The sequence below is a fragment of the Drosophila busckii genome, unplaced genomic scaffold, assembly GCF_011750605.1.
Source record: "Drosophila busckii strain San Diego stock center, stock number 13000-0081.31 unplaced genomic scaffold, ASM1175060v1 chrUn_07, whole genome shotgun sequence".
Lineage (NCBI taxonomy): Eukaryota > Metazoa > Arthropoda > Insecta > Diptera > Drosophilidae > Drosophila > Drosophila busckii.
In genome coordinates, this window is record NW_022872723.1 from 628,146 (window position 1) to 652,449 (window position 24,304).

The 24,304-nt window shown below is 39.8% G+C and overlaps 2 protein-coding genes across 2 annotated transcripts in view; one reads left to right on the forward strand and one right to left on the reverse strand.

Moving 5' to 3' along the window:
- Nucleotides 1–2,475: 2,475 nt before the first annotated feature.
- LOC108608037 lies at nucleotides 2,476–8,938 on the reverse strand. Its single transcript, XM_017999218.2, has 8 exons — nucleotides 8,209–8,938; nucleotides 7,434–8,083; nucleotides 6,926–7,055; nucleotides 5,245–5,802; nucleotides 4,537–5,185; nucleotides 3,825–3,985; nucleotides 3,183–3,734; nucleotides 2,476–3,128 (listed from the first exon to the last, which is right to left on the reverse strand). Exons 1-8 carry the CDS (start codon nucleotides 8,876–8,878, stop codon nucleotides 2,476–2,478), a joined length of 4,023 nt encoding a protein of 1,340 aa, XP_017854707.2. The 5' UTR covers nucleotides 8,879–8,938.
- The window catches only part of LOC108608036 (protein toll), a 51,251-nt gene continuing 33,272 nt past the window's right edge, over nucleotides 6,326–24,304 (forward strand). Inside the window, 1 exon segment of the mRNA XM_017999215.2 lies at nucleotides 6,326–6,441. The gene's annotated coding sequence lies outside the window, so the exon portion shown is untranslated.

Here is a 24,304-nt window from a genome sequence, read left to right on the forward strand (position 1 = left end):
GCAGACTCCAGACTAGAGCGCAGTCTGCTGTGCATAGCTGGCGACAGTTGGGGCTAAACAATGCCATGTTTACAAGTTGTAGGCATGCATATGCAGTCTGTAAAACACTTCTTAGCCCTTTTAACTAAGGCCAGCCTTAGACCTCTGGGTGTGAGTCTGGGAAGCAGCAGCAGCCCCAGACGATTGCACACTAATGGCATATTTTGCATTCCGAAAGGGCAGTGCGCCAATTGCAAATAATTTCAGAGTGTAGTTTGCTTAATAAGATCACGATTCACAGATAAGACGCATAGATAGCGGATAGAAAACTTTACTAGAGCTCACAGCCAATTCTACTGTTGAGAGTCGCACACAGGGGTAGTAATAGCTTTTGGACCTTTTGGTAGAAGATAATAAGGGATCTGTGGGTTCAAAAACAAAAAAAAAATACATCTTTGTTTTTTAAAGAAATTAAGTTATGTCGCGAAGTTGTCAAATATCTCGCAATCTTCATCTAAGAAAAAATATGGTACGATTTACATTCTTAACGAAACCGGAAAGATATTGGAAAAGTCGCTCTCCATAAAGTTATTGCAACGTAAAATTATAAAGCTGGGGTTACCACTAGAAGAAGCTTTATAGAGAAAAAGTTTCTTAATATTAATGAATTAAATAAATAATTTATTGTTAAAAATTTGTGTGCTGTTGTTTGTTCTTATAGTTGCTACTTAAAATTTTGATTGTTCATCTTGCTTATCGATAAATGTAATAATGCTATAACGTACAAGAGTATGTAATGTAAATAATTATTATATATTTACAATTGTTACTGAAGCATTGAAGCAAATTGAAAAATTGGTTGTCACAAATCTATTGCATGATGGCAATAATTTCTTTAGAGGATTTTGGCAGTGTATAAAAAGTTTGTTAAAGCTTAAGGCAATGCAGTTTAGCAACTCTCAAACAATAACTTAATTTAGTTGTCTTACATCGTGTCGTTGTCGTCGTCCACAGTCCAAAGTCAGTGAGGCTGGCCACAAGCCACCAAGTCTCAGTCGCAGTCGCAGTCGCAGTTTCAGTTTCAGTTGCAGCAGTGCCACTTCGAAGTTCAGTTGCTGCAGTTCGAAGCGTTTGCACGGGTGGTATGTCAGCGATGTTGTAAACAGACAGCGCATGCGCCACGCAGTCGACTGAAAGGGAGAGCTCGGAAGCTTTCCGGACAAACAACTACGCATAAGCGAGAGCGTATGGAGCCAACTATTGAGTGTAGCGCCAATTACACAAACTGAAACAAGCTGCGCCTTGGCAGAGCGATCACAAATACTTACATGTGTATACATGCTGTGTACATGTGTGCGTGTGTGTATGATAATCTCCAAAGCCAGGGCCAATAACATGCCCAATATCGAAGCCGTGGCTAATGGAAGGTCAGATGCTCTATCAACTTGGTAACTTTATGTAAATAAATATGTTTTAAATATGCTTCGATTGATTGTTGCTCATTCAATTCAATTTTATAAACAGCAAACTATATGGTATAGTATAAAATAGAATGGAACCTATTTATATTTTTTGCACTCTCTGTAATAAAAACGTTGCTGACATATAGATATTTTGCTTTGGTATTTCTATAGCTGTTCAACTTTAACTACGGGCACTTATCAATTAAGTATATATGTATTTATTTATATATATATACATATATTATATAATGTTATCAATTCTAAATTATTATTTGGGGAAGGTCTGAGATTATTCAAAATAATCTTTAGAAGTCGTCATATAATTTTTAGTTTCTTTAATTTATAATTGAGATAAGTCTTGATTATAGAAAATAACTTACTAAGTTTTGGCGCAAGAAAAATAATTTCAATATATTATTTGCAATTATTTAAGATATTTTGAAGAATCTCAATAATAATCGAATTATTTTAAATATTTGTATTCGTATAACCAAAACTGAAAATAATTGTAAATTAATCGTTTAATTCCGTTATAAAATCAAAATGATTTAATTATCTATCCAATTGACAGCTTTGTTTATTTGTAGCTAATATAATTTAGATTTAATTATCATTTTAATATTTATTAAGTACTGACTCTATCGTGAAGGAGTCATACGCGCTTCAATGTTGTTGTACCTTATGGAAGAGTATAAAAATAAAAAACTAAAATACCATTTGGTTAAGATCTTTGCCAGGCGATAAAGATTAAGCGAGCGTTGCGCCACTGGGTGCCAACAATCCCAGTCCCAGTCCCAATCCCGGTCTCAATCCCAATGTAAAAGGCAAAGACAATTAAAGCAACTGAGACACAGGCAATGGGCAAATGGTAAGATGCCGATGCCGATACCAATGGCAATGCCCAAAGCTTGGCTTAAGCCAGGTCAATGAATTAATTTGCGGCGCATTTTAGTTTACAAGTTTGTAATTAATTTGCAAAAAGGGACACAGGACAGTAGAGTAGAGCTACTGGGTGACATTTAGATAACAGGACTTAGAGTAGACGATACTTGATGGCGCGCAGCATGGGGAAGCGATCGCCAGTGCACTGACCACGGAAATCATCGAGCGTCAGATCGAAGAGCGCCACACCGCCCAGATTCTTGGCACGCACATACTGCGCCTTGCTAGAAGCAGTCTCCGGATCCTCATAGCTCACCCACATGCCAAACTCGCCGTTCTCATCAGCCGCGCGGTAGGCATAGCTGCCAAAGCGACGATTGGGATCGGCCACACGCTTCAGGGGCGCAAGTGCGCCTTTGTTGTGCATGTTGCTGGGATTCGGGAGCAGTTGGCAGACCTCAGCCCAGTTCAAGAGACCATCTGTCTTGGACTGCGCTCCAGCAGGCGCAGGGCCATTGGTGGCTTGCACGATGGGCTCGCCAGTGGTGCCAGAATCTGAGGTTAGCTTCCAGGCACGTCCAAAGCTGCCAATGCCAATGTTCAGCTTGCTGGCGGGCACGCGTTGGAGTAGCCAATGCTCCATCTGGAAGTTAACATTGTAGTGGGCCAGGCGGTTGCCATAGGCCTCGTAGAGCGGCGATGTAAAGTCGGCTTCCTCGGGATTGCGAGCGGGCGTAAGGAAGTCGAAGGTGCCCAGATTAATAAAGTCCACCTTTGAGGCAATGGCGGGCGCATCAAAGTACCCTAAGAGAGAATAAGTTAGACAGAGAGGATGGACTTCTACGGCCGTTGACTTACAGCTGGAGTTAACATTGGGGAGCACGGTCAGGCTTACAAGCAAATCATTGGCCTTGAACGCAGAGCTCAAGTCTCTGACCAGTTCCGTCATTTGAGTCTTGTGTTGCTCGGAATTGGTGTCCACAACGAAGTCGCCAGTGAAGAGCTTCTTGAAACTCTTCCAGGCCATGCCCACATCCGAATGCACCTTGCGTGGCTTATTGCGTGGCAGCTGGAAAGCCAAGTCCAGACCATCAAAGTTGAAGCGACGCACCACATCGCGCGCCGATTCAATAAAGCGCCGCTGACTCTGAGCACCTGCCTCCAAGAGATTTATATACTTCTCATCATGCACCACATCACGATCGCCTCCCACGCTCAAAAGAAACTTCACATAAGGATACTTCTCCTTGAGCGCAGTCACCTGCGAAAAGTGTCGACGCTCGAAGTCCAAAGGTTGGTTCAAGCTCTGCAGCTCATAGGTCTCGGCATGAATGCCCGCATAGCCATAGATCACATGCGTGCAGAACTGCAGTGCCAGCTCCATATCGGTCAGCGAGAACTGACCGAGGCCTAAGCAGACAGACCAGCAAAAAATAGAGAGAAAATCAACAACAAGTGAGAGAAAGCTCAGAGCGTAAGCAGAGCTTGTGCTCTATCTACCTTGACGCTCAAAGCCGCGGGAGTCGTAGTAGCAAACCAAATTAGGAGCAGCATTGATAAGCGGGCTGAGCAGCAAGCTCATCGCCAAGCCGAGCCACAGCGAGCGCATGGAGACTTTTGTGTTGGAGATTTGGAGACCGAGAGCGAGAGCAAGCAAGTGTCAGCGCGTGGGCTTTGCGTAGGCAGACAGATCACACAATTAAATACGTCCGCGCGTAGCGAGAGACAAACTGAAACTGAATTCGAATGGCAATGGAAATGGCAATGGCAATAGCGGAGCTTTGTCAAGTTTCTCCACATTTGGAAACTGAAACTGAACACAATAGGCTTCCTCGGGGGATTTATATTATCAACGAATTTCTGGAGAATTGTTTGTTTTGACTTAGGCAAAGTGTCAGTGTGACGTCGAGGTCAATGAGATCACCCACTGGCGAGTAATTTACAGAACAAAATGTAAGAAAAAATATAAAAAATACACTTATACTTAAGTGAATGCTCAGATGACTGATAATGAAAGTAAATTTCGTTGTTTGACTGCACAAACTTTAAGAGGCTGCTAAAAGTTTTGATAATGATTATTTGCTTGCTTGTATAATATATTGTTATATATTATGTATGTACTTGGGTGAATCACTGAAACAACTCAAATAGCTGCACAACAGTCGCTTGTGTACCTTAAATGTGTCATATTTATTTTAAGCTCGATTATTACAAACGATATTTGATGGCACGCAGTAGGGGATACTTGTCGCCATTGCAGAGTCCTCTGAAGTCGTCGTAGGACAAGTCGAACAAGGCCACACCGCCCAGATTCTTGCTGCGCACATAGGACGCCTTGTTGGAGGCTGACTCGGGATCATCGTAGCTTATCCAAATGCCCTCCGTTACAGCGCCCTCTACAGGGCGGTAAGCATAGTTGCCATACCGCTTGGTAGGGTCAGTCACACGCCTCAAAGGTGAATCGTTGCCCTTGAGGTATTGATTCTGAGGATTTTCCAGCTTAGAGCAGACTTCCGGATAGCTCAGTAGTCCGGGCTTTTGCGACTGCAGACCCTCGGGCCCAGCGCCGACCGTGTGACGGACGACAGGCGTGCCATCTGGACCCGTTTCGGCTGTGAGCTTCCAGGCATTTCCATAGCTAGCAACACCCAGATTAAGCTTGCTAGCGGGGAAGCCCTGCTGCAACCAATAGTTGACCTGAAACTCGGCATTAAGATGTGGCTGACGGTTTTGGGACTCGGGCTCGTAGAGCGGAGCGGTGAAGTCAGCTTCCTCCGGATTGCGTGCGGGTGTGAGGAAGTCAAAGGTGCCCAGATTGACAAAATCCACCAGACCATTCAAGGAGGGAATGTCAAAGTACCCTGAGAAAGAAAGAAACTTCATAGCAATCTTACCAAAACGGGAGATTGTTGTAACTTACAAGTGGAGTTCACATTGGGCAGGACTGTCAAGCTGAGCAGGAAACCATCGGCGCGTAGCGAGTCCTTAACGTAGCGAACGAAGGCGGTAAATTGTTCCTTGTGCAGCGCCGCTTGCGGGTCCACTACGAAATCGCCGGTGAAGATCTTTTTAAGACTCTTCCAGGCGGTGCCGAGCTCACCGTGCACCTTCCTCGGCTTGTTGCGTGGAAACTGATAGGCTAGATCGAGACCATCGAAGCCGTAGTTCTTCACCAGAGAGTAGACAGACTGCACGAAGCCCGTCTGCTTCACTTTGTCGCCCTCGAGCAGCTCGATGTACTTGTTGGGGTGATCCACATCGATGTCATGATCGCCGCCCACGCTCAGCAGCACTTTGAGATGCGGATACTTGCGTTTGAGTGCGGTCACCTCAGCATACTGATGCTTGTATACATCCAGATTCTCGTTCAAGCTGTGCGCCTGATAATTGTCACCGCGTATGCCCGCATAGCCGTACACCAAGTGAGAGCAGAATTGCAAGGCGATCTCCAAATCCGGCGTCAGCATCTTGCCCAGGCCTGTGTGGGAGTCAAAAGAGAAGAGACATGCGCTTAATTTAGTCACACAGCGATTTGCCCATATCTGACAGAAAGTCGGCGATGAAAGTCAAGACTGAGCATAATATTTCAGAATTTCATGCTAGGCTTATCTCTCAGCATGTCCATTCACAATTGCCAGTGCATATTGTAATCATTGTCTCACTGTGGCACAATTGAGTTTGTTGAATTTATTGTTCGTTTGTAATGCGCACAGTGTCCTGAGTACCATGTATAAATGTCAATTGGATTTTCATTTTCAACAGCTCCTAACTTATTGTAATTGAAAAAGCTGAATAATAACATTAGAACAAATTTGTGGATATTTTACTCTATTAAAAAACAAATTATAATAATGAAAAAAAAAAACATCTTCATATCGGTATTTTATATTTATAGTTTTGACATTTTGAAACTTGAATATGTTTGTGCTGTCAGGCCACTGTACATTGCCAAGTCACCAAGTCAATCACTTGTTTGGTCTCTACTTGTTGTGGCAGTTGTCGCGTTGGACTCGCTGCGTGTTGTACGCTCAGACTTGTTTTGCTAGTGCGTGTTTTCCACAATAAATTGAGACGAGCATAATTTTGTAAAATAATTTAATTTGCATTTGAACCTTAGGTAAGTTGCTAACTACATAAAATAACTAAGCGGCGATTTGAGTTCGTTTTGTTTGGCTTCGCTTGTACTAAGCAACAAACTCTTTCATCAAAACTAGTCTGATAAGCCACTGACCTCCAGACCTGTAGATCGAGAGCGAAAGAGAGCCAGAGAGAGAGAGAGAGAGAGGGAGTCGGCTTAAGCCTTGTCTCTACGCGATAAGCATTTTTAATTGATTTGAAACCGAGAGTTTTGAAACTGTTTTGCATATACTAAAACGTAGTTATGTAACCTTTGTTTAATTGTGTTTACTGTTCTTTTGCTTGGCTTGATTAGCAGCGAGCTTTTGTGTCTACATTTGGCACATGCTAATTAAAGAGCACTTTAGATCGTGAATGGGCTTTGATGAGCAATGTAAATATAGCTGACACTTCAAATGAGTTCTCGAGCTGATGGCTTGAGTAATTACTCTCACTCGAATGTGGCTGATGATCGCCTCACTTACCTTCTCGCGTATAACTGGATGAGTCATAGTAGCAGACCAGGTTGGAGGCGGCGTTGGTGGCGGCCACCAGTAGACACGCGATAAATGAGAACAAAAGCAGCAGCTTCATGTTGCTGTCAAGCTCTGGAAGTTACTTGGGGGAGCTCTACTATAAACACAACCGCAGCGTCGATCAAATGAAATTGAACTGAAGTTGAAATCGAAACCGAATACCGACTGGGCAAATGACAACTGAGGCTGTAAGTTGAACGATTGCGAGTGGCGATTGCGAAAGCTGCTGAGAGCAAAAGCTCTGCTTGAGCCATAGAGCAAGAACCAGTCTAGTTAAGCTTTGTTTTGTTTATTGCATTTGTAATTGCATAATTACTATTTCACGCTTTAACTTATTGAGTAAACAAAGTAATTGACGCAAGTTTGAGAGAACGAGGTCAGCAATTGTAACATTGAAATAAGTGCTGATTAGAATTGAAAATACGCAGACACAACATTCATTCATCCATTAGCCCAAAAAGTACTTCACAGAACGCACTAGGGGAAACTTTTCACCAGTGCAGAGGCCACGGAAATCGTCGTAGCTCAAATCGAAAATAGCTACACCTCCCAACTGCCTGCTCCTGGCATAGGTAGCCTTGATGCCCGCAAAGTCCGGATCGTCGTAGCTCACCCACACACCATGCCGGTCCTCTTCGTCGGCGGGACGTAGCGCATAGTTGCCATACTTTTGTGTGAGATCCGTGACCTTGCGAAGCGGAGCAGCCTCGCCACGATAGACAGCAGTTTGATTCTTCGCCAGCTTGGAGCAGATTTCTGGCCAGCTCAGCAAACCCTCAGTGCTGTTCACCTGCAGTCCGCCAGGAGCGGCGCCCACTGTGGCGGCCACAACAGGCGCACCACTTAGACCCGAGTCCTTTGTCAATTGCCAGGCACGTCCATAGCTGGCAATGCCCAGGTTTATCTTGTGGGAGGGGCAGTTGTTTTGCAGCCAATAGTTCAACTGATATTCCACATTGAGATGTGGCAGGCGATTTTGTTCGTCTAGGAAGAATATGGGTGCTGTGTAGTCTGCCTCCTGGGGATTGCGCAGTGGGGTTAGGAAATCAAAGGTGGCCAGATTGATCCAGTCCAGCTCGGCCTGCAGCTTGGGCACATCAAAGTACCCTGCAAAATTGAATAGAACACAATGAGCCGGATCTGATAAGAAATGTTTCTATGAAGGGCGCTGGGATCAGCTCCCAATGTTTTCTTTTATGTGGATTGCGATTTCGGTATTTTCTTCTACTTACACGTTGAGTTCACATTGGGCAAGACCGTCATGCTGAGCAGCAGATTGGCGCTTTGATAGGCGTGTCTAATATTCGTCACCAGCTCTGTAAGCTGTTGCTTGTGCTGCTCCGCAACGGGATCCACTATAAAGTTGCCCGTGAACAGCTTCTTGAACTGCTTCCAGTAGGTGCCAATGGTGCCGTGCACCTTTCTGGGCTTATTCTTTGGCAGCTGAAAGGCCAGGTCGAGTCCATCGAAGGCATTGCGACGCAGCATGATCATGCTGCTGTCTATGAAGTTCTGCTGTGCCGTGCGATTCGCCTCCAGGAGCTGCAGGTAGGTATTGCGCTCCAACGTCGTCCCATCCAGGTCTCGATCTCCGCCGACACTTAGGAGTATCTTCAAGTGGGGAAATTTGCTGCGCAGCAGGGTAATATCCTTGAAGTGGAACATGTCCAAGTCCACATTCAAGCTGTACATCTCGAAGGTGTCCGGCTTGATGCCCGCATAGCCGTAAACCAAGTGCGTGCAGAACTGCAGGGCGAACTCCAAGTAGTTGGTCGGCAGCTTGGCAAATCCTTGACGCAAATACGCCGCCGAGTCATAGTAGCAGACAAGCCTTGAGCTTGGATTTTGTTCTGCGCGTGCTAAGCAAAACACGCTGAGCATGCAAATCAGCAACAGTTTCATCTTCTGGGCCTCCAACTAGCAAGTATTTTAAGATTTACGTCTATTTCTACGTCTGTACTTTCTACCAGCAATTTAACAACTGTTTCATTGCTAAAAGCTCCGCAGCTAAGCTCAGCAGCTTATCTCCCAGGGCACAGTGATCGACGTAGCGCTGATGCCATTATCAAGTTTGAGGTATTACGTAGCCACAAAGCAAAGCTCTTGTTTTTTGTTTCGTGTGGCAATGAGACACAATTCTCTGGAATTGTTTTTGTTTATGTTTTGTATACACTTTATAGATTTTGACAAAGGCGGGGTGTTTTGCAACTGTACGAAACCCATATCAATTGATGAAATCAACATTCGTTCATAAACAGCTACTATATGTAATATATGTATAGTTACAGCTTTTCGGCAGTCTCAGAATAAAACATTCAGATACGGGGGTGTTATTCAAAATATCTATTCAAATATGTTATTTAAATATCTTTTAAACAGAAATAGAACAATAGCTTAGATAAATTTAATTGTTCGGAATGTTGAGTTATGGCTATAAAGAGTTGATACCATTCAAATGGAGTACCCAAGATTCTATCCATAGAAACGTATAAAAAAATCTAACCAATGCGTGCTACTTTTGTGGGTGCTGCACTATTTATGATATTTGTTGGGAAGCTCACTTTATACTTAGTGCGTCACATTTGATTAAGTTTCATTGTTTGTGCTATTTATTTTTTAAGTACTGGGTGTTACACTTAGACTAGAGTAAATGAATAAAAATATGTATATTTTAATGTCTCTGGGAGCTACAACTTTGTTAACTTGTCTTGATTTATTTCGTTCAGTTTTATGACTTTTTGCCATTGCAATTGTAAGTTCTCATTAGCGGCAATTGCTTATTTTTAGCAAAAACACATTAAATACAGATAGAGAATACAAGCTTGGATGCGTTTTGATTTGTTTGTGATCCGCTAGTTCATCCATAGAGCGCTGAGCATCAATGCTTAAGAGTGATCTTCAAGTCATCTTAAAGATCTTGGCAACCTGCTGGGCTTTTGAGAGGTACTGACTGTTTTTAGCGGCAGCTGCCGTCTGAGCCAACGGGGAGGCACTTAAATCAAAAAATCAATTGAAGCATTAAATACCCGAAATACATACAAAACGGGCTAATAGATGTTTCTGGGTTTTTTTTGGGCCTACAACTAGCTGAGCTGGGCTGGGGCTGGGGCTGCTAATCACATAGGTCACAACAATGGAAGCTGGATGAGCAGGATGCGCTTGTGACACAACCAATTATACAAAGGACATGCGAAGGCATTCACAATGGCAGAATACCAGGCTCGTTCAGACTACTCACATGTAATCCTCACACGCTGCTTAGCGTTGACAATGGGGCGGGTCCTGAAAGCGAAAGGCGTGTTGAGTGAGCGACTGAATCTGAGTGGGTGAGTGCTAACTGGCTGATATCTGCCATATACTCTTGATTTCTAGTGTCTCTGCCTGTGTGTGTGTGTGTGTCTCATTGTTGCTTGATTTATATCAGTTGTAGTGGCGTGCAAGTTAAACAGACGCTTCATGCGCTTAGTTCTAGTATTTTTGTATTGAGATTGAGTGTTGCTCACGGCATTTGCCTTTGTCTGCAGAGCAACAACAGCAAGTAGAACGAAAAAATATGGGTCAAGCAAATATGTGGGAAATATAAACCACTGGTAACAATCAACACATAATGCCTATTGTATATCAAGAGACGCAAAATCTCTCACTCCCTTGCCAAAATACTACTTCACATAATCTCTGTCCGAGTCGCACTAATGGATTGCAGTTTGGCTACTGATATTTGCTAACGATTTAGTTAATGAGTAAACATGTACACAAATACACATAACTGTAGTGGAGTCTATTGCTTCTGGCCCATATGGGATTGGCTTTGGCTTTGGCTTTGGCAAATATCATCAGTCATCCAAGGCTGCGAAATCGGTGCCAAATAATTGGAGCATTTAGTCGGGAAATTTTTTATTTATTTGCTTAGTTAGTTTGTACCATGTCAGCTTATAATTTAGCTTCATTTTATTTACATAACTTAACTTATACAAGACATTTAGTTATGTCCAATTTGCCTTCGATAGCCACAACCATTAACTTTAACAAAGATGCTATTAAATATATGACTTAACAGTGAACTAGGTTAAGTTGGGCGCCACCCAACATTAATACACTTTGACTAGGGTATCGCAACAAACAACGCATGCACTCACCAACACATACACACAAAACAGCCACGCGTCACAAGCTCGTTTCGCTGTACGTCAGCAAAGCGACGGCCCGCCGCTGCGTCGCAGCAACGTTGTATGGCGCTCAGCAATCACCCCGCTGTGTATATTGAAAATTCAAATGTAAATAATTCTAAGTTATTTATCCGATTGTTTTGAATTTTCACAATCGGTCGAAAACATGACAAAGCGTATTTGTGATTTTTTTTCAGATTTTTAAAAGATTTTTGTACTGCCTTAATTTTTTTTTTCGACTTGCGGGGGAGGGGGGAGGAAATAAAAAAAATAAAATAAAAGCGTAGTGTCCTGGATATAGGAGCACCTACATACCAAATTTGGTTGTTCTAGCTCTTATAGTTGCTGAGCAACACGCACTCATACAGACGGACAGACGGACAGACGGACGGACCGACAGACGGACATGGCTATAATCGAATCAGTTTGTCTTGCTGATCAAGAATATATATACTTATGGGGTCTGCCACGCCTCTTCTCCTGTTACATACATTTGCACAACTTTCATGATACCTTTTTTCCATTTTTTACAAAAATGTCAAAGTGTATAAAAATTTTATTGTTGCTTAATAATTATAATACATATTCTTATTTTATTACTAAGAAAAACTTAGCTAAAAGCTAAGCTTCTATGTGATTGGCAATTTTGCATAAACTGTAATTTAAGTAACTGAGCTGTAATATGTAATTTAATTTTGGATTTAGTTCTTTTAACTTTGTCATTGGACCAAAAATTTATAAAAATTTAAAAATTTATAAAAAATAATGCATAATTTTGAATATATCCTTTCCTTCAACCCCAAGGGCAAAATACAAAAATGGAGGAAATTATTTAAAAAAATTTGATTATTTCTCCTTTAGTTTGAAATTTGTTGATAAATATCTTAACAGTGCTAGTTCAGGAAATCATCAAAGTTGTACTATACATTTGTTGGATATCAGCTTTAAAAATACACTATCAATATTTGGGCTTAGAAATAGTTACGTTGATTATCGAGAACTCATAGATGGATTCAATTTTTCACATGTAGTAAGAAACATTTCTCTGTAAGGCTTTAAATAAGTTTAGTTTAGAACTATCCAAATCGATTATTTTCAGATAGCTGAAATACTGGTTTACATCATAAAATCGACTATTACACATTATATATATAGTTTTCTATAGTTATTTTTAATTATGTCGGAAATGATTAAAAATGAATTGTTAAGCTTGAAAATAACTAATAAATAACTAATAACTAAGAATTTCTCCGTGAGCAACAGAACAGCTTTTGAGATTGTCTGAATAAAGTTTTTCGTTTACTAATGAATTTAAAACATTTTGAATTTTTACAAAAATTATAATAATTAAATGTAAGAAATTTTTATAAAAACTGAGTATATATCATTGCTAATACTTAATGAATATATGTTATTAGACTTTTTAAACATTTCTTTCATGGCAACATTCCTTTGATTTCCTTTCCTATAATGGACATTCGAATCAGTCATGTAACATAATTATAATGATTTATGTATATAGGATATGAAAATTTATTTTAACTTATAGATCGTTTTCGTGGTCGTACCTTAACTTTTTATCACTTAAAGATTCGCCTATGCTTTAAGTTCTCATTAAGGAATATTTGCTCTCTTCAGTTTTTCCTGTTTATATCAATTTGAAATTGGCTTCTATTTAGCTTACATTCGTCTTCCCTCTTGGCATAATTAAGTCCAATAATAATTTAAGCAAATACCTTTGCCAATTTGGCGCCCCATCTAGTTTCATTCACCTTTCATAATTATCTGTGTTCCTTTGGCAGCAGGTGCAGCAAACCGCAAAGTATTTGCGTTTTTTCTCCGTCTTCACTGCTATTCGTAATTAGAAAGCCCAGCAAAAGTGGCAGCAAGAGAGCTTCCCTTACAATGCAATGTGAGATACAAAAGAAAATTCAATTTTCACTAAACAATTGCCATTAGGAGCGGTCGCAAGCCGACTCCAGAGTGCTGCTGCCCAATTGATGTGCTTAATCAGTTTATCAGCAGACCAAGACCAAGCCCAAGCGGGATTGCTACCCTAAAAAGCAAATTCATCATTGTCAAATGTGGCTTGACATTTTTCAAAAGGCGGCAATGGCAACGGCAGCAGTGAAAACCAGAAAAAATCCATCGAGAAAATGCGGAAAAATTTAAACTTTTAGAGGGTTTTTTGCTATCTGTTTTTGTTGGTATAATTACAAATTCATAATGAATTCTTATTTACTTGTAGTCGCAGTTAAAAAAATGCGACGCGACGTCGAATGTTGAATGTGTCTTTGTTGTTGTTTTTTTGTCTCAAAATTGACGCGCATTTTTGTGCAAATAGAATTACAGCACCTCGACCCCGTCGCTGGCCTCGGAGCGCATCAAGGCATATCAAATTATCAGCCAAGGGCTGGCCAGTCTGACAGTCAGTCAGTCAGTCAATGAAATGAATGAGGGCGGAGAGGTTGGGCGTGTGGAAGGGGCGGGTGTTAATGCGGCTGCAGGTACAAGTATCAAAGCGCCGCATCGTTTGAAAAATGAAATTAAAAATTGTTGTTGACTCAAGGAAATGAGCAGACAAATAGAGAGAGAGAGAGAGAGAGAGAGAGAGAGAGAGAGAGAGAGAGAGAGAGAGAGAGAGAGGGAAGGAGAAATGGAGAAACCGAAGATAGTGAATATTGCATGCTCTTTATTTGATTTGAAGGAAACTTTAATACATTAAGTTAAAATCGTTATCGACTTATCCACACTTTATCGATCTTATCTTGATAACTGACAGATTCATATGCATTATTGATACAAAGTTACGTTCAATGGAAGATTTATAAGCCTAATCAAACAAATAACTTTCAAAATACTCAAGCTTAAATTTTCTTTATTATCCAAAGGTCTGCGCTGTCGGCTACGCCCTACTATCTTTTTGTTTGCGTTTTTTCTAAATTCAATATTTTTAATGAGTCAAAGTGCTGCTTCTTGCTCCGCTGAACTGTCATTCATTAGATACTTTTCGCTCATCTTCATTAGACAGTGCATCAAAAGGAAAAAGCCTTAAATATATTTCTTGTGGGTCTTAAGGCTTTTGCCAGGAACGGAAATGACTTAGTTTCTGCTGGCGCCACATGTCACCAAAAAATATAAGAAAATAAGTATATTTAACTTGAAGGACTTCGCTGACCTTCATGCTGTTGCTCATATTATCATTATAAGCCTAAATAACTGTTGTTTACACGCCGCATCGATGGCGACGGCGACAGTGGCAAGTGTCAAAATACCAGGCAGCAACCCTTGCCTGGATGCCAACTGCCCAGAGATTGACCAAAGACTGGGTTCGCAACTGGCGCCTTCTGGTTTTCTGCTCAATTTGTTGTCATCTTTGGTGCTCGGGTCTCGGTCTCGGGTTACTTTGCTGAAAGCTAACCTCTGTTTGGTTTTGATTTGTGCAGAGGGGGGAAAGTTGTCCGTGGTGGGGGCTTAGCTCCTCTGCTCGTTCGAGTGTCAGTGTCAGAAACCTTACCTTGGCGCCCAGACAACAGTTGTGCATTAAAATTTGGTTATGGTTATTGCAGATTGTTGTTGTAAATCAATACAACATGTGCTGGTATTAAATTATTAATTAGTTTTTTGTATTGAATATAAAAGAAAACTTGCAAAAAATATGCACATAAATTAAATGACAAAGTATAATCATAAATAATAATTAATGCCACTTAATGAAAAAGCCTTTTTCAATATCAATAAAAATAAAAGCAACAACTATGCATATGCATAAAATATTGAATAAAAATAATCGAAAAAGAAGTGCATCATTTTTATATACAAATAATTTATATTTATGCGAGTTTTTTTCACGTATACAATCTATTGTTTGATTTGTGCTGTTGGTAAGTCGCAGCGTGGATTTTTAATTTCATATTTAATGACGGCGTGCAGAATGTAATTAAATCAGAATCTGATTAAATAAAAACAAATTAAGTGGTTAGTAAATAAATTAAAAAATAGCCAAACACTGCCGCGGTTAATACTAGAGTATAGATTATAAATTAAAGCCCGAGCATAAATAAATGATGTGGACTGTATTTAAGCTTAAGCTTTGTGATATAAACAAAATACAGACGGGCTTTAATTTCAAACTTAGTTGCACTTAAGCAAAAAGTTAAAATAATATTGTTCCTAGATCTGAGCCTTCCCAACCCTTGAATCATTTTGCTCTAGGCCAACTTTATGTCTATTTTTCTATGCAAATGCCAAGAACTCAGAGCCGGAGCCGGAATCGCAGCCAAACCCAATCGCAACCCTTTGAGCATAATGCGTAAATCTAAAAATGTTTTCTTTGGCTCTGCTTATTTTTTAATTGTTAAGTTTTTATTCCTGCCCAAGACACGAGCACAGACACATAGACAACCCCAACCCTTAAACGACTTAGGACTGCCCCTCCCACCGTCCGAAAAAGTTCAACGAAGTGAATAAAGTTCCTTTGCTGGCATTAAAATTTGTGTAAATGGATTTTGCTAATGGATCCAATAATTCATTTAGAATTTACTTTTCAGCTGGCAAATGTTGTTTGCGCCAAAAGGTAAATAGGCAAATAACTTGCCAACACTGCTCTGTGGTCTCTCCAAGCTAAGACATCGCTACCGTTCACCCTCACTCACATCTACTCACATGTTGGAAAGATTTTTCTAGCTTGGATATAAACTCTCTTAATGACATACTTATTTCTAAAAGCGCACCTATGGAGTACTCCAATGGAAGCAAATTTGGACCTACACCTCAAGCACCCTATGATTGGGTCGGATTTTTCAAGCCAACTAATCTCTTTTTTAATGGTTCTAGTTTATAATTCAATACTTTATTTATATTATAAAGAAAATATTATAGATTTATATGTTATAAATATAAGATAACGAATTTCCATGGATGAGAGCCTACTAAATTTTACAGTTAACTTACGAGGAATTGTCTTCAGAGTCTGCCCATAAATTTCAGTGTTTACTAATGTTCCCTTTGGTCAGCAGTGTATGTATTGTCATAAGTCCTGCAAATATCCAAAGGAAACGTCTTAGATGGTCTCTTAAAATGGTTATATACATATAAAGTGTATTGAAAAGTCGGTTGGGTCTATTTTTTTCTTCACTGCTTGTTTATGTCCCCCAATCGTTTTTTCTATGCTTGTCTGTGATTCACCTTTACCCACAATCAAATCCAAACACATAATTAAATATAATTTTTACGCTCAATAAATTTATTGCAAAATACTTGTGTCTACCAACCAATATATGAAATATGAAAAGCTGACCATTTTTTTCACGCGCTGGACACGGACACGGAGGAATAACGGTTCAGAGCACATGCCTCTGCCCAAAAGCGTTCAAACAATGAACGCCACTTTGTCTTTTGTTGACACACACGCACGGCATTTATATATACACACACATACATGTGTGTGTGTGTGTATTAAAATATAAAAAATAAAATCAGTGCCGCATAACGGAGTCCTTTTTGTTGTTCCTGCTGCACCATTATTTTGGTTAATTATTTACATGAGTAAACAGTTGAGTTGCGTTGCGTTCCGTTGCGTTGCGGGGAGAGTTGAGGCGTGTACGTTGCTGCTGCGTGTTTGTGTTAGTGTTGGTGTAAACCAACGCGTCCAAAAGCTTTTTATGCATTTATATCTATAAATCCAGGGTATATATATTTGCGTATGGTCGATTCACTCGAATATTCAAATTTTATTCTCAAATATTTTATTCATAAAAAACTAAGAAATTTCATAATATTCTATAATTGCAATAAATAATATTTTATAATGAAAATTTTTGTAAATTTAATGAAGATCTCTGAACTTTATCAATAACCACTCAATCGTTTCGTTACAGACCAGATCGATTAGCACGTGAATTAGCAAGAATTATATTTTCCATAAACTAAAAGCACTCTTTTCATTTCGGATTTCGGTCCTCTTAACAAATATTAAGTTTGAATAACTTAATGAAGTTTTTGCAAGAGAATATTTCTGATATTTATTGCATAGCTGAAATTATTTTATTGTACTTTAATTATTCAAATCCCAAATTTGCATAGAATATTTGTTAGTCGTGCATATCGCATATTGTACTATATGCCATTTAATATACATATATTTTTTTTTTTTTACATGTGTCTGTTGGAAGCGGAGGGCAATATGAGAATACACTCATGTAAATAACCGCAAGGGCGGCGGAAAATTGGTCAAAAGCCCATTTACTGGGTCGCTGCGTGCGAAGATTGTTGCGAGTTTTGACTAAAGATAAAGAGGGAAAGGGAGAGGGAGAGTGAAAGAGAGAGAGAGAGTGGTAATAATGTTACATTTTGTGGGCGACAAAACAAAAAAAAATTATATCATAAATATGAGCATCGTTATATGAGCAATCGCTAAGTAGTTAGAGCTGCATGCCAGACCAGGCTCTGGGGTCACGCCCATGAGGTATTCTCTGGTAGGGCGCTAATGTCTTTTCACAGCGAATCAAATCGAAAAAAGCCAGCGGAAAGCAAAAGACTTCCAATCAGACATATAACTGACAACAACAACAACAATTTGCAGTGTTGTTGTTGTTGCTGTTATTGTTGAACAACCTGAGAGCCATCAACGCCATCAGAAACGGCGCGCGCAGCATCTTTAGAGGATTTCATCTGCTGCTGCTGCTGCTCCTCCGCTTCTTCCCTCACCCTCAATCTCAATGCTGGCAATAATAATTTTAAAATTACAAATTCACAAAACGTACGCGAAATTATGCGCAATGTCTGCACTCAGTCCTTCGGTTCTCCTTTTCTTACCTTACAGGGGGCAGGCCTACTCGTAGTCGTTGCCAGACTCTTCCATCCCGTCCCTCCCCTCCCTGCCCTCCACCATCATCTCATCTCCGCTGTAGTATGTGTATCTTTGCATCTTTCTGCTGCCATCTGCCGCTGCTGTGCCGCGCCTAAAGCACTTTTTATGCAACAAATACTAATAACAGACCCATGTAATCAATATATATATATATATAAATGTATGTGTGTGCGTGTGATTCTATATATATATTGTACTTATATATTTATATTTCTGTGCCGCCATGACACATGCAGGATTACGCGGTGCTCAAGTTGCATCCACATCCCCGTTGCGATTAAAAGAACAGTGTGCAGTGAGTGAAAAAAATATATTTTAATAAATGTATAGAAATAATTAATTATATTTTTCGAAAAACATACTTGTTTGATATGTCCAAATGTCCATATCATGTCACGTTTTCGAAAAAAAAAACGAGTTAACAATTTGTTTTGCACTTTATGTATTTAATATTCATTGATTTGACAGCATGTATCGAAGTATTTCAACCACTGTGCTGTGTCTACTCGTTCGCCTTATATAAAATGCATAAGACTCGCGTTTAGTAGTTCTTGTTGCCTGATATAGTCGTGTCTTCATTGCTTTGACTATGTCTGGGTATCGCGACTGTTATTCATCATTCATTCATTGCTTCAGCTCCTCTGCAGAGATTTTTCATTGCAACTTCGAGGCGAGTCGCGAGTCGCAAGTCGAGTCAATCAAATGCTGCAAGTTCATTATGAGCTGCCAGAGTTGTTTGGTGAGTAATAAGCAACCATATTGCTGGCAATTCTTTCACTTTTAGAGTATGTGTTGTTGTTGTTGTAATAGTTGTTGGACTGCTGAAATAGTTGGCGATGCATAGGCAAGACACGTCAAGCCGCCTTCGTCATCATCATCATCATCATCATCGTCATCGTCATCGTCATTATCATCGCATCGTCGTCCATTTTCGGTTGCTACTTTGTGCCAAGTTAATGTTGCCTCCGTTCGCTCGGCGACTGCCACTGCCACTGCCACAGCCTCTGCTGCTGAGGATGTGGATGAGCTTGATGCATGTTTTGTTAGCTTCTGTTGTTGATTTGGAATGCAGTTTGGTAGTATGGCCCGCAGCCATGTTGCTGCTGCCGCATCCGCCGCTACCGCTGCGCTCAGCATTTTGATTACCTTATACTTTATATATATACTTTTTATTATTTTTATTCGCTGCAAACTTTCTGCCAAGGAAGCCAAGTTTTCCTTACTTCTGCCGTTCTTTTGCATGCCTGCCTACTGGGGATTTTCTTGCTAACAAAAGAGGTTCATCGTGTGTGTGAGATATGTATATATAGATATTTATATAGATGTATATATATATATATATGTATATTTGAAAGCTTGTGGCTTTTGCTGTGGTATTTCCAACTAGGTTGCTCACAGTTTTAAATGCAGAGCTTCTTTATTTTATTCTGAGCCGAATTTGAATTAATATTTTTCAATAGATTTATTTTAAATTTCAAAGTTCCACTCCCCAAATTTATTTTTACATTTCATTGAATTTTCGGCAAAACCCTTCTCGTTTCTGTTTATAATTGTTTGAGCTGTTGCTTAACTTTTTAATGGACTGCTGCAACATGAAAAATGAAATGCATTAAAAAATGTTTGTCTACTTTTATACACTTTGAAAATTGTTTTAAAATGTAAGGGGTATTTTAAATTTTTACTAAAGGAACGAACCTTGGATTTCAAAAAAAAGGCTAACGAAATTCGGTATTTGATAAGTGTATATGGAGCAAAGTACAATTTATAGATCCTAATTTTGGATTGGATCTTATATTTAATTTTAAATTTATATAGAGTAAGCACAGACGAGTCCACTAGAGGTATGAGTTCGTTCTAAGCCGAAGTGTATGTATAGTTGGATGAGTCCAAAATTAGCAAAGCTACTTTGTGCTGTCAATTTATTTCTGGGGTGTTTTCAGCGGCAATTTTAATTAAACTGTTTTCTATTTTTTATTTTTATTTGCTTCTGTTAGTAATTTTGGGCAATGACATAAATTAATTTGGATCTCTCGTGTTGCAAGCAAGTTTGTGGCAAGTACAAAATGGCGTTGTCAGGGGGCATGCAAAATGTTGTTGCATACATTTGCATATTTCGAGCATTCGACGACATTTTATTTCGGAAAAGTGCAGCGCAGGGCGCCAAAATGGCCGTCAGAGTGGGAAAAAAAGTGTCAACCATGTGGGCAACCAACCAAACTGCGATAGCACACTAGCCTGGTGGGTCTCTCGCCCCCCATGGTCGTGGTTGAGCAGTTAGCCGGGCCGGGCCGGGCCGGGCCGGCCATGCAATGTGCTAGGCGGTGTGGCCGTAGAAGTCGTAATTATGCTGTAGACCAAAGCAAAATAATTACTTTGATCGCAAATGATATTATTTTGTCGGCCATGGGTGTGTGTGTGTGCGTGCAGTGGGAGGCGTGGTCAATTCTCTGTTCTCTGCATGCAATTGAGCTGTGCAATGGCCGCCTGCAACCATCAAGCCAGCAACCAACAACCGGCGACCAGCGACGACAACAGCGATGTTGGCCGCCATTAGCCAAAAGTGCATTGCATTTGGTAAAATTTGCATATGCGCGAAATGGTTTGGGATGTGTTTGAGTGTGTGTGTGTGTATGTGTGTGTGTTGTGGGCAGGGGCGAGGCTCGGGGGTTGTAGTTGAGCTTGTAGTTTAGCCCAGCCACAAGTTAATTACTTTTTCGTACATTTTCGATGGCTGGCTCGCACAAAAATTTTATTTATTTCACTGCGCACGTAGCCTGCCTCAACTTTTCAGCTGCATCCACAGCCAGAGCCAGAGCCACATTCGCCGTTGCTACTGCTCTGTTGCTCCACTTGCCACTTGCCACTTGCCACTTTGCCAGTTTGGCTCGTTGTTAGTTTGAATGCGTTTTCGCATTTATATGCAAATTTTTGGTTTGCATGCTGAAAATATTGCTTTCGTTGTCGGATGCAAGAGAGTTCGACAAATGGATGCATAGCACTCACTACCTATGTATATGTGTCTGTGTGTGTGTGTGTGAAATCGTTAGCCAGGTATTTTCAGGTGCAAAGCGCACCACGGAATTGGCTGCAAGTTCGCCAACCAATGGGCGATCGCAATTCGCCATTGTGGGTTGGCACTCAATTGAAAACTGAAATGAATATTCTTGATTTATGACAGTATTCCAAAATACAAAAATTGTAGTTGATTCTCCTTTTCTTTTAAATTATATTTTACCATTCAATACGCTTCACATTCGCCTCGAAAATCCCTCACCCCTCTCTCTTCCCCATTCGTTGTATTAACAGTCAAATGTTTATAATTCAAGAGCAAAATGGGCGTCAAATTTATGGCGTTTGTAAAAAGCTGCAATTAATGCAGGCATAAATTAACAGCCTTTCACACACTGCGGCTCTGTTCGTAATTAAAACGCAACAGCCCGGGCAAGTCTCAGGCTGTTTATAAATTATAAATGAATATAACACATACGCAGCGTGGGCGTTGACATCTTCTGCTTACATTAATGAGCCATTGAAAAATTACAAATGAGTCCTTAGTCTAGAGTCCACAGAGATGTAGAAAAAAAAAACAGTGGGCAATATAAATATATATTTTAAGGCTAACACTGGCATTTGCTTAGCGGACTAAGGGTAAACTTTCTAGGATCACAGTCTCTTCCCCAACATATATTCTTTTTATTTTTGTCAAATTTTATTTGTTGGTCAAGTTTAGTGTCCTCATTGATTTGTTCAGTATGTTGCTCGTGTGTAATTTTAAATATATACTAACCAGCTTCCATGAGCTTCCATGAGTATTACTTATGTATAGAAGCAAGGTTTAAATTTACTCGAATATTTATTATTAATGCAGTTATGCCGCTCCCATGCATAGTAAGTATATAAGATAAAGTCAAAAAAATGTTGTCAGAGCTTTCCATATTATGAGCTTGATGTGTGTGTGTTAAGTTTTAGCTCTATGCTTTGAAATTAGACTTTCTGGTAACATTTTCGACTTTTTATATAATATTTGACATTTTTATAAAAAATGGAAAAGTTTATTATGTGTGCAAATGTGTGTAACAGGGATAAAGAGGCAGACCCCATAAGGAATATATATTCTCGATCACCAAGATTGCAATTTCCCATCTAATGCTTTTATTTTATTATTTTTTATTTGCTCCCCCTCTTCGAAAATCGAAAAAAAAACGATTTACGACCACAATTTTCAACGGAAAAATCGAAAATAAAAAACAAAAATGCTTTGATTTTGACCTAGTTACCAAATATTTTGCATAGTTTCTTTCCTATTTTTAATATTATATGTAAATTAATTGTTTTATGTCGACTATGTATAGAAAATTATTTGTAAAAACTATTTAAAATTACTTAAGATAAATGCCTAAAATTAAATGTGCTTTAAAAAGTAAATGGGGAAAACTAAATTTATAGTATTATTTATATTATTATATTACTATATTATTATATACTATAATCATATATTATATTATTATTTATGGAAAAAGAACATTTTGAAAATGAGCTTCCTTGTAATGTATGTGCAATCGTAAATTGAGTTGTATGTGTGTGTGAAGTGCAAATCATAAATAGAGCGGTCTCTTGTTCTCTGCTTTACCGATGCAATTCATAAATTTCAACAATGATAATCGAGGCCCACTGGACACAAGTGTTGCAATAGAATGGGAATCATAGGCTATTGTGGTTGAGGGTGGCGGGAGTGGGGTGGGGCACCAAGATTGCCGAGTGCATATTCAGCAAGTGTAGCATATTGCCAGAGCCCGGAGTAGAGCCGAGGGGGAGGGCTGGGTGGATGGATGGATGCATATGCATATGCATATGCATTGGTCCTTTGTGGCTGGCAAAGTGATGGGGCGAGAGGGGGCGTGGCAGGCGACGCGACGCCACCCAAACAAACACTCGACGCTTTTGTTCTTGCTGATGGAATTATTTGTTCGCACATTGTCAACTTGCTGACATCCCACTCATTCTTATATCTGCTTATGTGCATCTCTCTCCTTCCCTCTATGTGTGTGTGCGTGTGTGTGCGTGTGTGTGTGTGTGTGCACCCTCAGCCCACTTGCACCATAGAACGATTCAGTTTGCATGTAAAATGCAATTTGCCGCCACCACTGCCAAGGTTTTTTGACTGTGGCCAGAGCATCGACTCGACTCGGCGCTTATCTTTGCTTTCATTTCATAAACCAGCGACTGGTTGCAGGCTCAGGTCCAGCAATTGCTTCACCCCCAACTGCTCCTGCTCCTGCTACTGCTACTGCGTTCGGGCATTTGGTTACAGTTTGTACATTTTTGAACCACAGCACCAGCTCAAAAACCGAAACAATGAACAACGACGATAATGTTTGCTGCTGTTGCTGCAACTGCAATTGAGTGACTCTAGCTGTGTGCACGTGCATGTGTGTGTGTGTATCTGTGTGAGTGGACTGCAGCTGTTGCCTCAATGTATCATCAGAGTTGAACTTTTGTGAGGCTGTCATAGTCAGAAATTGGTTGCATGCAGGCAAACACTGGCAAATTCCAAGCCCAGACTGCGACTTGATTTGTAACTTCATTAAGTGTTGGTAGATTTTAGTAGAGTTGGAAGATACAAACACACCACACACACTCTCACAGGCACAGATGACAGTTGCTAGATACTTACGAGCTGGGCTCGGGGTTCGGGTAGGCTGCACTATAAATCATGCAAAAAATGTTTGGCTAACCCTTTGGCAGTGTGATTGGTTTTTGATAAGATCTTAAGACTTTGATTTGTTATACAAACGCGCCAAATTGCAAACGAGCTTAATTTTCAACAGAAAAGCGACATTTGATATTTAAAATTTAACATTCTCTAATTCTTTCATTTAAATGTGCGAATAAATTGCAAGCAAAGGATTAAAAGAGCTATTTTATGTGTTTCTTGGTAACATTTAAATATAAATAAATATAATTTAATAATATTACTTTTGATATTGTAATAATAAATTAAAGACAGGAAAAATAACAAATTGATTTATTATATAAACTATATTTAATTTAAATTTAAATATTCTAGACAAATAAATAATAATACGGATGACCAGAAGAATATCACTAGTGTGATTTTTGTGATCATATTTTAAATTTGCATTAATTGATCTTATTTAAATCTTTGATATTACAAAATATTTGACAAACACATGTTGGAAGAATATCTCTAGACTTTGCCTTTAATCCACTGTCATGTCAAACCGAAGCTAAAACATTATGCTTTCCTTATCTAAGTTTGGACTTTACGAC